General features: G+C 37.7%; 1 protein-coding gene across 6 annotated transcripts in view; it reads left to right on the forward strand.

Moving 5' to 3' along the window:
- The window catches only part of LOC138753376 (protein SIX6OS1-like), a 121,343-nt gene that overhangs the window by 62,900 nt on the left and 42,652 nt on the right, over window positions 1–15,791 (forward strand). For all 6 annotated transcript variants that reach the window (XM_069916292.1, XM_069916291.1, XM_069916293.1 and 3 more), the window contains 6 exons: window positions 1,736–1,923; window positions 2,029–2,071; window positions 8,764–8,869; window positions 12,279–12,376; window positions 13,170–13,321; window positions 15,670–15,746. In XM_069916292.1, the coding sequence (XP_069772393.1) occupies window positions 1,736–1,923; window positions 2,029–2,071; window positions 8,764–8,869; window positions 12,279–12,376; window positions 13,170–13,321; window positions 15,670–15,746 (664 nt within the window). The remainder of the gene's footprint in view (window positions 1–1,735; window positions 1,924–2,028; window positions 2,072–8,763; window positions 8,870–12,278; window positions 12,377–13,169; window positions 13,322–15,669; window positions 15,747–15,791) is intronic.

Below are 15,791 nucleotides of genomic sequence, written 5' to 3' on the forward strand. Positions count from 1 at the left end.
ACATACTATGCTTTAAATATGAGTGCATTTATTTCAATGCTTATGTCTTTCAATGTTTGTACATGTTTGAGTACATTTTAGCATCTGTGATTATTTTGTAAGATGTGCATTTCAATATTTGTATTTCAAATGAGTATTGTTTTAGCGTGAGTGCATATTTCAAAGCAATTGGGTTTATATTTCATGGTATGTTTGTTTTTCAGCATGTGTACTTCTTTCAATAGGGATCTGTGTATTTGTGTATGTTCCTGAATTAAATTGCTTTATTGTCTTATGTACTGCAATATAGTAAAAGGCTTAATTGTGCATGCTATCTGGGCTAATCAACTCTTACAACAAGTCATGCAATTGTAATAAATAAATAAGACAATATTTAGGGAATAGTGTTACAGTGTGAACATGTGCAGATTTCAATGTTTGTGCGTTATTGAGTATAGATTTCTCAATATATGTCTACTTCAGTTAATTTATGCAAATTTAATTTGAGTATGTTTTTTGTATTGTAATGTGAATGCATCTTTAACTGACTGAATGAGTGCATTTTTAAATGTATGCAAATTAACAATAGTGCGTGTATGTTTCAATATGTGAGTGAGCATATATGTGCAGTGTGCAATATGAGTGAATGTATCTTTAAATGTGAATCTGCTTCAATATAAATGGATGTATTTGAATGTAAGTGTGTGTGTGTGTGTTTCATGTGCATTTTTTTAAGTGTGTTCTATGAGTGTGTTTCATTATGAGTATGTGTCTGCTTACCTTTTGGTGTGTGTGTGTGTGTTTTAATGTCAGTGAATGTGAATATTTTTGAGTATATCAATATGAGCATGTTTCACAATGTGTGTTTTAATGAGTTTAAATGTGTTTCAATGTAATAAGTGAGAACATTTCTTTCAATGTATGAAAGTGAGTGATTGTGTTTGCTTCACTGTTAATGTGTGTGCCTGCACATGTGTCACCTGTCAGGGATAATGGAGGTGGAACACCACTGTATTTATGGCCATCTTCTGCGACCATCTTCACTGATCTATGCCACGTGAACGAGACCATTAAACCACTTGTGCTGAATGACTCACCTTCTGACTCCTTCACCTTTTTTGAACCATTCACAATGCTCGTCAGGGATGTGATACTTGGCACTTGCCTGAATATATACCTGAATATCTTCGCATTATTAATAATAAAAGGGGATTGATGTCATCCAGTCACTATATTAAACATTCACACCCTCCTCCACTACCAGCAGCATGAATCCTCTTCAAAAGGCAATGTAGTTATTCCTCAGGGTTTCTTCCAAAGCATCTTTCATCCCACTGATCCCTGCCATCCAGAAGCAAGGATAGCGTGCATATTAGAATGCCACCATCGAGTTGCACACTTCTCTGATCTTAGCATATCTGAATTCAAACTCTGAACTTGTAATTTGAAGCATTGTGCCAGCATCGTCATGAGATGAATTATGTTACATCATGAACCACGAACTGCTTGGAGAGGAGGAATAATTTCTGGCCTGCCACTGATGTCCATTTCATGAAAATTAATTTAAAAGAAGACAATTACTCATTTATCTGTTCTTTGAGAATGGGCTAGAAGAAAATGAACAATGATTTTGTGTCTATTTTTGGAATGTTTTATTCAATGATTATAACTTTCTTATTTGGTGGGTGCTGTGAGTTTTGATTGCAGAAGGTAAATCAACCCTTAATATTGTGTGGAAAATTTGAATATTTCACAGGCAAATGTATCAGGATTATATAAAGCAATGCAGAGATGTCCTGCAGCAGCATCAATCACTGTATTCTGAATTTCCTCAAGCTAAAGAGTTTTTAAAAAACAAAATAGAGTTGGAAGAAATTCGATGTAGAGTATTGAACTGCACTGAACAATTGAAACAAAAGACAGAGTTCCTTGCAGATCTTCTAGGTAATTAGAAACTAATTCATGCAGTAGAATTCAAATGAAAATCATTCATCAAAAAATATTTGTACTTTTAATAAAAAGTAATGTTTTTTTTATTCTCTTTAACAGAGCCATCATCTTTTGGATCGCTTCATGAATGGGGTTTAGAAATGTATCCACTGAGGTTCTTTTTTGTTGTGTTTGGTTTCATTGTGGTACATACTAAATACTGTAACCTACTGTATATTTAGCAAACATTACACATTTTCAATTTTCCATGCAGTGTGCATTTGGAATCAAAATAATAATCATAAATTCACATAATTTATTCACATAACCTGCACTAATGGTGAATTTTCTGTCTTTTCCATTTGTTTCATTTCGAACATCAGAAAATTTTTTTGAAAGGTAGCATTATACTTTTACTCAAGTATTCTTCACCATGAAATAATTGAATCAGGATTGTTTGAAAACTTCTAATTAATTCACCAAACCATCGTCTCCAGCATCTCTTTACCCTTTATATTCTGGTAGAGACTTCAATATATTTGGCTTTCTTTTTCCAAAGAAGAAATTAATATCAATGTTTAAGTACAATTGTGAATCATAAAATCCTAATGGTGGAAGGTACATACCGGAGGACCATTGACTTGAATTATCCCATAAAGTGATGTTTCTTCCTTGTGAAACTGGCAGGTCTTTGTAAGAGTTTTGCCAACAATGATCTGCCACTGGAGTCCAGGAGTGAAGCACATACTTCCAGCAACCCTTAACCACTAATCTGTCAAATCTTCCCACTGAATTTGGACAATGTTTATTGAGCACAGAATTTATTTTTTTAATTTTAATTTTAGACTTGCAGTACAGTCACAGGGCCTTTTGGCCTTCAAGGCCATGCCGCCCAATTACATCCAATTCATCTACAACCCCCGCTACATATTTGAAGGGTGGGAGGAAACTCATACAGACATGATGGAGAAAACATACAAACTCCTTACAGGCAACGTGGGATTCGAAACCCAGTTCTTGGCACTGTTAACAGCATTGCACTAGTTGCTACACTTACTGTGCATCCTTTAAAAACGGGAACTTGACTTCGTTGTAGGAATAAAGTCTGTGAGGGATAATATAAGTCTTAGGTAATGTGTTCTCTTGAGTTAATTTAATTTGTTTATATGTGGTAATTGTAATTGGTTGTAAGTGGTGCAATTTATATGTGGAAAACAAATCTGTCCAGTATAGGTGCTGGCTTTATCAAGGAATTTGTGCCAAAGGTAAGTGAAAACTTAGCTGGCGTGATAAGACCAAGAGTTTGCTGCTCATGTAAAGATTAGTATCAGTGCATCAGAGAAATAAGCAATCCTACAATCACTTGATTATAGGGTTTCTAATACTCTAGGTAATGAAAATAATTTATTTGAATTGTTAGCAGCCCAGAGGACTCTGAAACCCAGCAGTAATAGAAATTCACAGTGGTTACTCAAATAAAAGTTGCTTTTAATTTTCTTTAAACATAATAACAAGATCAAACTTTAACTTATTACTATTAACTTAATCTAACTTAACCCCCTTCTAATTCTAAGTGCACGTGTATGTAATGTGTATATGTTCAGGAAAGTTCTTTGTTTCACAGTCTAATCATTTACTTCTCACTTCTCCAAGTTCCCTGGTATTAGGCAATTCTTCTACTGTACACAAAATTTAACATTTATGAATCTTCAGCAGGTTCTGGTGCTTAAATTTAAATGGTTACCACTCAGGAAAGTTCTTGTTTTGGTGCTCGTTGGACACACACAAACTGATTTCCTCCAACCAGTCAACTTTATCCTGTTGAATTTATATCTCCACAGAAAATAATTCAAACAAGTAATATATTTTAACATAACAATTTACAGCACAGAAACAGCCATTAGGCCCTTCTAGTCCACACCGAACCAAACACCCCTCTCTAGGTCCCACCTCCCTGCACAATGCCCATAACCCTCCATCTTCTTCTCATCCATATACCTGTCCAACCTTTTCTTAAATAATACAATTGACTCCGCCGCCACTATTTCTCCCGGAAGCCATTCCACACGTCTACCACTCTCTGAGTAAAGAAGTTCCCCCTCATGTTACCTCTAAACCTCTGCCCCTTAATTCTTAACTCATGTCCTCTTGTTTTAATCTTTCCTCCTCTTAACGGAAATAGTCTATCCACATCCACTCTGTCTATCCCTTTCATAATCTTAAATACTTCAATCAAATCCCCTCTCAACCTTCTACGCTCCAAAGAATAAAGACCTAATCTGTCCAATCTCTCCCTATACTCTAGATGCTTAAACCCAGGTAACATTCTGGTAAACCTTCTCTGCACTCTCTCCACTCTGTTTATATCCTTCCTATAATTAGGCGACCAGAACTGCACACAGAACTCCAAATTAGGCCGTACCAACGTCTTATACAGTCTCAACATCACCTCCCAACTCCTATATTCCATGCAATGATTGATAAAGGCCTTCTTAAAAGCCTAAAAGCCTTCTTCACCACCCTATTCACGTGAGTTTCTACCTTCAGGGAACAATGTACAGTTACTCCTAAATCTTTCTGCTCTTCTGTATTCATCAATGCTCTCCCATTTACCACGTATGTCCTATTCTGATTCTTCTTACCAAAATGAAGCACCTCACACTTATCAGCATTAAATTCCATCTGCCATTTTTCAGCCCACTTTTCTAAGCAGCCCAAATCCCTCTGCAATCCTTGAACACCTTCTTCATTCTCCACTATTCCACCTATCTTAGTATCATCTGCATATTTACTAATCCAATTTATCACCCCATCATCTACATCATTAATGTACATAACGAACAACAATGGGCCCAATACAGATCCTTGAGGCACACCACTGGTCACCGGCCTCCAACCTGACAGACAATTATCCACTACCACTCTCTGTCCTCTCCCTTTCAGCCAATGTTCAATCCATTTGACTATCTCAAAATTTATGCCTAAAGACTGCACCTTCTTAACTAACCTTCCATGTGGTACCTTATCGAAGGCCTTACTGAAGTCCATATAGACAACATCCACTGCGCTACCCTCATCCACATTCCTAGTCACCTCTTCAAAAAATTCAATCAGATTGGTCAAACATGACCTTCCTCCCACAAATCCATGTTGAGTACTCCTGATCAGACCCTGTCTATCCAGATGTTTATAAGTACTATCTCTTAAGAATTTTCTCCATTAATTTACCTACCACAGACGTCAAACTTACAGGCCGATAGTTGCCAGGCTTCCTCCTTGAACCCTTTTTAAATAACGGAACCACATGCGCAATGCGCCAATCCTCCGGCACTATCCCCATATCTAATGACATTTGGAAAATTACCGCCAGAGCCTCTGCTATTTCCTCCTTCACTTCTCTCAATGTCCTGGGGAAGATCCTGTCTGGTCCCGGAGTCTTATCCACCTTTATATTCTTCAAAAGCCCTAAAACTACATCTTTTGTAATCTCTATATTCCCCATATTTACCCAATTTGCTTTTTTTAATCTCACATCTCCCAATATCCTTCTCCTTAGTGAATACCGAAGAAAAGAAACTGTTCAATATCTCCCCCATTTCTCTAGGCTCCACACACAGTTTTCCGCTCTGATTCTCTAAGGGACCAATTTTGTCTCTAGCTTTCCTTTTACCATTAACATATTTGTAGAACTCTTTTGGATTAGTTTTCAACCTGCTTGCCATAGTTTCCTCGTACCTTCTTTTAGCTCTCCTAATTCCTCTCTTAAGATTCCTCTTACATTCAATGTATCTTTCAAACATCCCCTTAACTCCATGCTTCTTATATCTAATGTATGCCTCCCTTTTTCTTCGAACCAAGTTTCCAATATTCCTTGAAAACCACGGCTCTCTCAAACCTTTTGCCCCTCCTTTTAACCTAACAGGAACATAAAGCTTTTGCACTTGCAAAATCTGATCTTTAAAAGACTTCCATCTCTCTACTACATCCTGCCCATAAAACAAATTGTCCCAATGCACACCCTGCAAGTCCTTTCGCATCTCCTCAAATCTAGCTTTTCCCCAATCAAAAACCTCAACCCTTGGCCCTGACTTCTCTCTTTCCATAATGACATTGAAGCTGATGGCATTATGATCACTGGACCCGAAGTGCTCGCCAACACTAACCTCCGTCACTTGACCCATCCCATTTGCCAGCAGTAGATCTAACACTGCTCCTTCTCTGGTCGGTACCTCTACATATTGTTGTAAAAAACTATCTTGCACACATTTCACAAACTCTAACCCATCCAGTCCTTTCACAGAATGTGTTTCCCAATCTATATGTGGAAAATTAAAATCTCCCATAATTACAACCCTGTGCTTATCACAAATATCTACTATCTCCCTACAGATTTGCTCCTCTAGGTCTCGGTCCCCTCCGGGTGGTCTATAATACACCCCTACAAGTGTAACCTCTCCTTTCCTACTCCTCAGTTCCACCCAAATAGCCTCCGTGGATGTGCCCTCTAATCTATCCTTCCTAGGCACCGCTGTAATATTTTCCCTGACAAGCAATGCAACCCCACCTCCTCTTGCCCCTCCAACTCTATCACACCTAAAACAACGAAACCCAGGGATATTCAGCTGCCAATCACATCCCTCCTGCAACCATGTCTCACTAATCACTACCACATCATACTTCCAAGTATCAATCCACACCTTCAGCTCATCCACCTTTTTACAATACTCCTGGCATTAAAATATATGAATTTCAGAGATTTCCCAATTTTTAATCCCTGTTTTCCCTCATCTTTAATAACAACATTATTTACTTTTCCTGCCAATTGCCCTTCATCTTCTACCAGAGCATTTCCCTTCTCTATCACCTGCCCATCCATATTCAAATACTTACTACAAACTTTCTTTGTTTGCATTCTAACCTTCTCCTTACTGCTCTGTACTATTTTGTTCCCTCCCCCCAACCATTCTAGTTTAAAGGATCCTGAGTAGCCCTAGCAAATACCTCTGCCAGGATTCTGGTCCCCCTGGGATTTAAGCGTAACCCGTCCTTACTGTACAGGTCACATCTCCCCCAAAAAAGGTCCCAGTTATCCAGAAACTTAAAACCCTGCCCCTTACTCCACCCCTTCAGCCACGTGTTAATCCTCCACCTCATTCTACTTCTATTCACACTGTCACGTGGCACAGGGAGTAATCCAGAGATTACCCCCTTTGCGGTCCTTCTTTTTAACTCCCTACCTAACTGCCTGTACTCACATTTTAGGACCTCCTCTCTATTTCTCCCTATGTCATTGGTACCTACATGTACCACGACCTCTGGCTCCTTTCCCTCCCACTTTAGGATATCCGGGACACGAGCAGCAACATCCCGGACCCTGGCACCAGGGAGGCAAACCACCATCCGGTTCTCCTTGCTGCGTCCGCAGAATCCCCTATCCGTCCTCTTAACTATGGAGTCTCCTACCACAATTGCCCTCCTCTTCCTTTCCCTCCCTTTCTGAGCTACAGGGGCCGACCTCGTGCCGGAGGCACAGCCACTGTTGCTCCCCCCAACCTTGATGTCCCCCTCAACAGTGCTCAAAGAGGCATACTTATTGCTGAGGGTTACATTCACAGGGCTCATCTCTGGCACCTTACGTTTTTTTGTCCCTCTCCTAACAGTTACCCACCTTTCATCCTCCTGTGGCCCTGGCGTGACCACCTGGCTGTAACTCCTGTCTATGACTTCCTCTGTTTCCCTAACCAGCCTGAGGTCATCGAGCTGCAGCTCTAGTTCCCTAACACGGTCCCTGAGAATCTGCAGCTCGACACACCTAGTGCAGATATGGACATCCGGGAGTCTGGAAGACTCCAGGACCTCCCACATCTGGCACTCCCGACAACACACAGCCTTAACACTCATCCCTTACCACAATGAAGTAGTAATAAAGACTATCTTAGCTTTCTCTGGGCCGGTCGCTGTCCCTCTTATTTATTGGCCTTTTATCAATTAACCCCTACACACTCTCCTGTACGCTCGCTCGACCAATGGCCGGCCGCCTCCGACGCTGACTCCTCCTGGCAAACCCTGGTAAGAGACTTTTAAAAAAGTTTTTTTACCTGCCCCGGACTCTTTTCTTTTCTGTCCTCCTCTCCCCTCCCCTCCCCTCCCCTCCCCTCCCCTCCCCTCCCCTCCCCTCCCCTCCCCTCCTCTCCTCTCCTCTCCTCTCCTCTCCTCTCCTCTCCTCTCCTCTCCCCTCCCTACTGCTAGGCTCTGTCCCCATTAAGAGTCTTTAAAAAGACCTTACCTTCCCGTCACACTCTCCTGTACGCTCGCTCGACCAATGGCCGCCTCCGACGCCGACTCCTCCCTGCAGACCCTGGTAAGAGACTTTTAAAAAAGTTTTCTTACCTGCCCCGGACTCTTTTCTTTTTATTATTAACATAAAAATCTTAAAATATGTACCTATTTTTTTCTTGGACAATCAAGGCTTGCACCTTCAGATTGCAAAGGCTGCTCATAATTCATATGTGAGAAAGATCATAGAATGTTGGGAACTGCAGTGTGGGAATCTAAGGTGTATTCATATTTTAATATAGGTTTGATACACGGTGTTTTGCTTTATGTTATTTCCACAGATAATGTAAATGATCTGGAGTTAGCAAAAAGAATTGAAGCATAATTGAAGAAATAGTCTTAAGAGTATAATTTCAAAATCTCTTAATTTTGATACAAAATTTATACCAGAAATTTGTAATCAGAGCATTTACTGGTAATATAACAAACATTGCTGACAGTGTGTGACATCATGTTCAAATCATTCACATAATTCCACTAAAGTTTCTTATATTTTGTATTAACACTTAACACTAACAGAGCCAGGTTAAAAACTGAAACAAATAATATTTTGGGGCAAATTGACACACTTAGAAAAGAGAAGCAATCAGATGATCAGTATGAACAGTCAAAGAATGCTGCACAGGTAACTTCAGTCTTTCTTAATTCATATTGCAACTTGTAAATTCTTTATGTTATTGAATTATAGAAACTTAATAAAAAGGATAAAGGATTGTTTTACTGGTTCTGTTTTTCTGACTTTTGACCAATTGAAAGATAAGAATAATATACCAAGTAATACTATTTTTTCTTATTTAAAAGGAAAGTTAGGGACAAATTTTAGATTACCTGACAAAGTCAATTTGAATATTTAATAACTGATACATTTATAAAAAGATTTATTACTAATATTTATATAAAATTGCAAGAGACTATGCAGAAAAAGGATTTATTTAAATATAAATTGAGATGTGAAAGAGATTTAAATATACAAATTCAAGAATAAGTACAGTCAAAATTATGTTATGAAAGTGTAACTAATACAATTAATGGTTTCTTTCTTTGGCTTGGCTTCGCGGATGAAGATTTATGGAGGGGGTAAAAAGTCCACGTCAGCTGCAGGCTCGTTTGTGGCTGACAAGTCCGATGCGGGACAGGCAGACACGGTTGCAGCGGTTGCAGGGGAAAATTGGTTGGTTGGGGTTGGGTGTTGGGTATTTCCTCCTTTGCCTTTTGTCAGTGAGGTGGGCTCTGCACTCTTCTTCAAAGGAGGTTGCTGCCCGCCAAACTGTGAGGCGCCAAGATGCACGGTTTGAGGCGATATCAGCCCACTGGCGGTGGTCAATGTGGCAGGCACCAAGAGATTTCTTTAGGCAGTCCTTGTACCTTTTCTTTGGTGCACCTCTGTCACGGTGGCCAGTGGAGAGCTCGCCATATAACACGATCTTGGGAAGGCGATGGTCCTCCATTCCGGAGACGTGACCCATCCAGTGCAGCTGGATCTTCAGCAGCGTGGACTCGATGCTGTCGACCTCTGCCATCTCGAGTACTTCGACGTTAGGGGTGTAAGCGCTCCAATGGATGTTGAGGATGGAGCGGAGACAACGCTGGTGGAAGCGTTCTAGGAGCCGTAGGTGGTGCCGGTAGAGGACCCATGATTCGGAGCCGAACAGGAGTGTGGGTATGACAACGGCTCTGTATACGCTTATCTTTGTGAGGTTTTTCAGTTGGTTGTTTTTCCAGACTCTTTTGTGTAGTCTTCCAAAGGCGCTATTTGCCTTGGCGAGTCTGTTGTCTATCTCATTGTCGATCCTTGCATCTGATGAAATGGTGCAGCCGAGATAGGTAAACTGGTTGACCGTTTTGAGTTTTGTGTGCCCGATGGAGATGTGGGGGGGCTGGTAGTCATGGTGGGGAGCTGGCTGATGGAGGACCTCAGTTTTCTTCAGGCTGACTTCCATGCCAAACATTTTGGCAGTTTCCGCAAAGCAGGACGTCAAGCGCTGAAGAGCTGGCAATTAATGGTACAATTCATTTTTTACATCATATATATTATGCTTCATATAAATTATGTGGAATTAATTCTAATTGTTCTGATCAATGTTTTAGATGTAATAAGAAATAAGAACTTTCTTACATGCAGTTTGGCAATGTGGAAAAAGTAGAAAAATTTTGGGAAGATATCAGTATTTTATTGGGACAAGCTATGAAGATGCAAATTTTGAAAGATCCCAAAATATTTTTATTAGGAGATATTTTTGATTCGAAGTCAGATATTTATCAGAAGAAGTTTTTAAGTGTAGCAATAGCAAGGAATGCATTGCTGTAACGTGGAAATTAGACAATAATGAGGGGTTGAATAAATGGCAAATGGAATTACTAAATTGTACACCATTAGAGAAAATAATTTACATAATCAACCAGAAAAAAATTGATGAGATTTGGAAACATGGATTTTATCGCTATGACTTCATGTACAGCGTCCACCACTGCTGCTCCAACTCACCTTAGTTAATTCAAGGTTCAAGATCATTATGTAAATTTGAAAGTTAACTAATTAATGATGGATATAGATTATCAGGCAGATTTTTTCTACTTTTTGGGGAAGGAGGGGGGAGGGTAGGGGAATAAAATATGAAAATATGTATTCTTTTTGTACTGTTTTTTATTATTCTGTATGATATGGATAAATACTGTACTTGTATTAATGCAAATGAAAAATAAAATTTTAAACATTTTTAAAAAAGAATTATAGAAACTTCAGTAGGCATTATTACTAGAATTTTAACTTGAAAGGGGAAATAATTAGTGTACCATGCTGCAACTACTATTTTTTTAAAAACTTTATTTATTTGTTCAAAAAACAAATAATATATGATGTATATAGCAATTAAACATGAACATGAACATTTTAAAAAATATATATAGAGAAGAAAAAAGAAAAGAACCCCCCCTTCAGCCAACTCTCCTAAGGAGAGCCATAAAAAAAAGAAAGAATATTAAAAAAATATTAAATATACATATTAAAATCTAATCAATATAAATGGAAATGGAAATATTCTGAGTATAACAGCCACTTATTAATAAAAAAATTATAATTATCATGCGAAACATATGTAATTTTTTCCATGATTAAACAATATTTCATCTCATTATGCCATCAATCATATTTGTATCTTTCCACATACTAGCAATACATTTTTTCACTACGGATAAAGCTAAATATACAAAAGCAAGCTGGAACTTATTAATCCCAAACCTTTCAGAGGTTGAAAACTACCCAATAAAAATACTGTTGGATCTAAAACTATTTTAATCTTATATAGATTCTAAAAACGATTGAATTTTCTTCCAAAAAGAATATATATGTATACATGACCAAACAGCATGAAACCGTTGGACCGTATCACCACATCTAAAACACAAATCTGATTCATTAAAACCATATATTTTTTAATTTTTCAGGTGTCAAATATAATTGATGTAAAAAGTTGTAATTAATCATTGCATAATGTGCATTTATCAATCTAGTTACACTAGCATAACAAATATCTAACCAATCATCCTCGGAAAAAATAAAACCAGTATCCACTTCCCATTTACTTTTAGATTTATCCCAACCCTTTTTATCCATACCATCCTGTAATATTTGATACATAGATGAAATATACCCCTTCTCTGGTACCTTCATAAGAAAAGTCTCAAATTTAGTCATTTTAGGTAAAATCATATCTCTACCAAACATACATTTTACCAAAGATCTTGAACATTAAAAGTAGCAACCTCAACTTTGACTACTGCAACTACTATAATAGGTAATACAGCACCTTGAGATATCTTGGGCAATATGGCTGTAATCTGAAATTTTAATGTTAGGACCATGAGATTGATTACAACATTCCTTAATTAGCTCTCATAGTTGATCTAAAGTATAGTAATGTAGAAAATAATCCAATATTATACTAATAAGGAAGACATTTAGAATATTTGTGTTTCTGCAATCTTATTTTATGTTTTTACTGTATTTGAAGTCTTTTCATTTAACTTTTTATCAGTTTGGTGTGTCTGAGAACGAAGTAATAAACAAACTTCAATCAGATCAGTTGCATAACAATTTGCCAAGTATTGACACTTCAAAGGAACAAATTCAAAGGTACGATTTTAACATTTAATAAATGACATTAGAAAATAAATCTTAAACATTTCTACACTGCAACATACAAGTAACAGTTAGATTGTTTGGATGAATAATTCAGTTCTTGTAAACCTTATGAATGAATGATCAAGGTTACTCTCTGGATGAAAGAGTTTCCACCAGTGAACTTCCATTGAGGTTCCTGCAACTTCCAGGAATGTCAGTCAGAAAACTGAAATGACTTTGATGCTTCAACTTAGTTCATTATAATGTGGTCCTCTTGAATTAGGCTTCTTCAGAGATAATTTTACCAGTAACTTTCTTCGCATGTGTCGCATTATTAGTCCTTCCACCATGCAACTTTATGCACCACCTAACTTTGAATAACTTGAATAAACAACTTAGTATCTTTTCACCCAACTTATTGATATGTGGTTGGCAGCCAACTATAGATCTGCGAGGAACATATTGTTCATCGTTGAAATAATCCTTCATCTCAATCTTCTGTCACCTACCTTAACAGTATGACAGGGTTACTTCCAGTTTTATGTGCAGTAATTCTTTTCCATCACAATTTACATTGAGCTAGATAGAATGTTGTAGGACAAAGAGTTCAAAATTGGAATAGGATACAGAATTAAAGTGATAAGAAACCAGAAACTTGTTCATATTTGGAATGAATTAAAATGTTGAGCCAAGCAGTCATCCAATTTGCACCTGGACTTTCAAATATAGAGAAGGCTTCAGCATGTGCAGTGAATATTGTAAATAAAACTAGAAAAATGTAATTGCAACTGAAATTTATTTGCAGGATTTACGAGCAACATGAACACCCGACTACTTTGAATACTGTAATAAGTCCTGAAAAATTACAATCCCCAAAACGTGCCACAGTCAATCAGAAATTAACATTATCTTTGAAGCCATTCAAACTTGCATGGCAACAGTCACAGGCAGAAACAGGTAAGCCTTTCATTTTAAATGAAGTTAAATAAACATTTTCTATCAATTTTGAAATTTAATCTTTAAAGGATCAGAGAAAAGATATTTCAATAAATCTCAATTATACTTGGCCAGATGCTAATGACTAAATAAATTTGCTGAGAAGTAATTGTAAGTTTGTTTCATCTTCTCCATAATTGAGGAAATACCAAATGTTACCTGATTTCTGGAGACCTGTTAGATTTCTATTTGGCATCAAAAAAATGTGATTTTCAGATCAAAGAGGATTGGAAATCATGATTAATTGTTCCTGGTCATGAAAATGTATTTCATTCAACTGTAAATGAACAAAATATAAAATGTGCTCTTTACAGAATTTCTTTCCATTTCAAGTATTGATCAAATCTGTTGTGAGCAAAAGGGTCAAGAGTTTCATAACCCCCCCCCCCCTCTCATTTTTGAGGTTAGGTAACAGACTTTGAAAGATCACCTTGATTTCATGTCCAGGAATTTCTGTCGCCCTTGTTTTATGTCCAAACGCATACAGTTTTTACATCAGATTCAAGACAAATTTCACTGCAATCACAAAATTTGATTCCTTTGCTGTAATTGACACTTGATGAGATGAGAGTATATTAGACCAGATTTGATCCCTTAATTTTATTTTAATGCTAGAGTGAGGGATATGCTAGCCCATGAAATTCCAAATTATTTTTCTCCCACTGATGCTGCTTAACCAACGGAGTCCTCCATCAGATTGTGTTTGGCTCCAGTTCCTGCATCTACGTTCTCCTGTGTATCTCCAGATTACAGATTCTGTTGCAACACTTTTCTGCTGCTGATGGTGGTTCGCAGCAATTTATGGAGGCCTGGTTTTGAGCTCCAATATCTTTTCTGAATCCATCCCATTTAGCACAATGAGATACAATCTGATAATGGGCCCTGTTTATGGTAAGACAGAATTTGTTTCCCCAATGAATAATGATCAAGGCTGTCAAGGAATGGTGCATCTGCAACCAATGAATTGGCAAGGACCAGATTAAGATCATAAAATTAAAAAAAACTAGAAATGGTTGAATGGACAGATGGCATCTGTGGAAGATGAAAAGGCAAATTGTAAAATCATTATGTTGATTCATTCACTACTTACCCCAGACACAATCTGGCAGCATATCTTTCAGAATAAACCGGTTTGCTCATTTATGATAATATCAAGTGAGTCTTGGTGGGTGACATGGGATCCTAACCTGAGCACATACTAAGCTTGTGCTGCTCTCAGTTCTTCCAACAGTGGTTCAGCTGAGGGTCCTTGATGCATCAGTAGAAGGAGGGCAATTGGTGGTAATTAGGAATAAGTTTCCATTCTTATGTTTTCCAGAATCTCATGAAAATTAATGTGCAATTGAATCAACAGCAAGGATTCCCAGGAATACTCCTTTTCACCACCTTTCAGTTTGTCCTTCTGATAGGCTAGAATGTAGCAGCAGATTAGAATATAGAACATTACAGCATGGTACAGGCTCTTTGGACCATGGGGTTGTACAGACCTATATAAACCTACTCATCAAACTTAACCTTCCCTTGATCACATGCTTAACCCCTTTTCTTGCATCTATGTGCCTGTCTAAGAGTCTTAAATATCCTTATTGTACTATCCTCCACCAACAACCCTGGCAATACATTCCAGACATCCACTACTCTCTGCAAAAATCTTACTCCTGGTGTCCCTCCTAAACTTTTCTCCCCTCACCTTGTACATATATTCTCTGATGTTTGGTGATCTCGTCCTGGGAAAAGGTGCTGGCTGTCCACCCTATCTAAAGCTCTCATAATCTTGTAGACCTCTATTAAGTCTCCTCTTCGCTCCACAGACTCATAATTTTCATTCTCCAATCCAGCAACATCCTGATAAATATCCTCTACACCCTCTCCATAGCTTCCACATCTTTCCTGTAATGAGGCAACCAGTACTGAACCCAAGTGTGGTCTAACCAGAGTTTTATAGAGCTGCAACTTTACCTCTTGACTGACTAATGAAGGCCAACATAACATAAGCCTTACAATCTGCACAATAACCTTGAGAGATATAAGTTGGACCTTTATAATAATTTCACTCCTTTAGAATTGTATCAACCCCATTCTGTTGTTATTAATCAGAATTACATCTTTCATAGCCAAACCATTTAAAGTACACATTTTAAATCGTTGAGGTACTTTGCTCTAGCATTCCTTGTAATTTCTGGAAATTTAAATTCAAGGTTTCTAATTTACAGTTGAATGATTAACTTCTTGTTGAAGATATAATGATGACTAATAATCAGATTAGTAAGATAACTAATTTGTCCTTTAAATCATAATTTGTGCCATAGAAAGTGGAACCTATAAGAATCTACAAGCAAGTAATGTTCTTGTTAAACAACTTAATTCATTGCAAAAAGACTATGAGGTAAAAATGAAAAATATCTGTGAAACTGAAAAATGTAACTGATTC

Source organism: Narcine bancroftii, chromosome 2 (assembly GCF_036971445.1).
Source record: "Narcine bancroftii isolate sNarBan1 chromosome 2, sNarBan1.hap1, whole genome shotgun sequence".
In the NCBI taxonomy this organism is placed as follows: Eukaryota; Metazoa; Chordata; class Chondrichthyes; order Torpediniformes; family Narcinidae; genus Narcine; species Narcine bancroftii.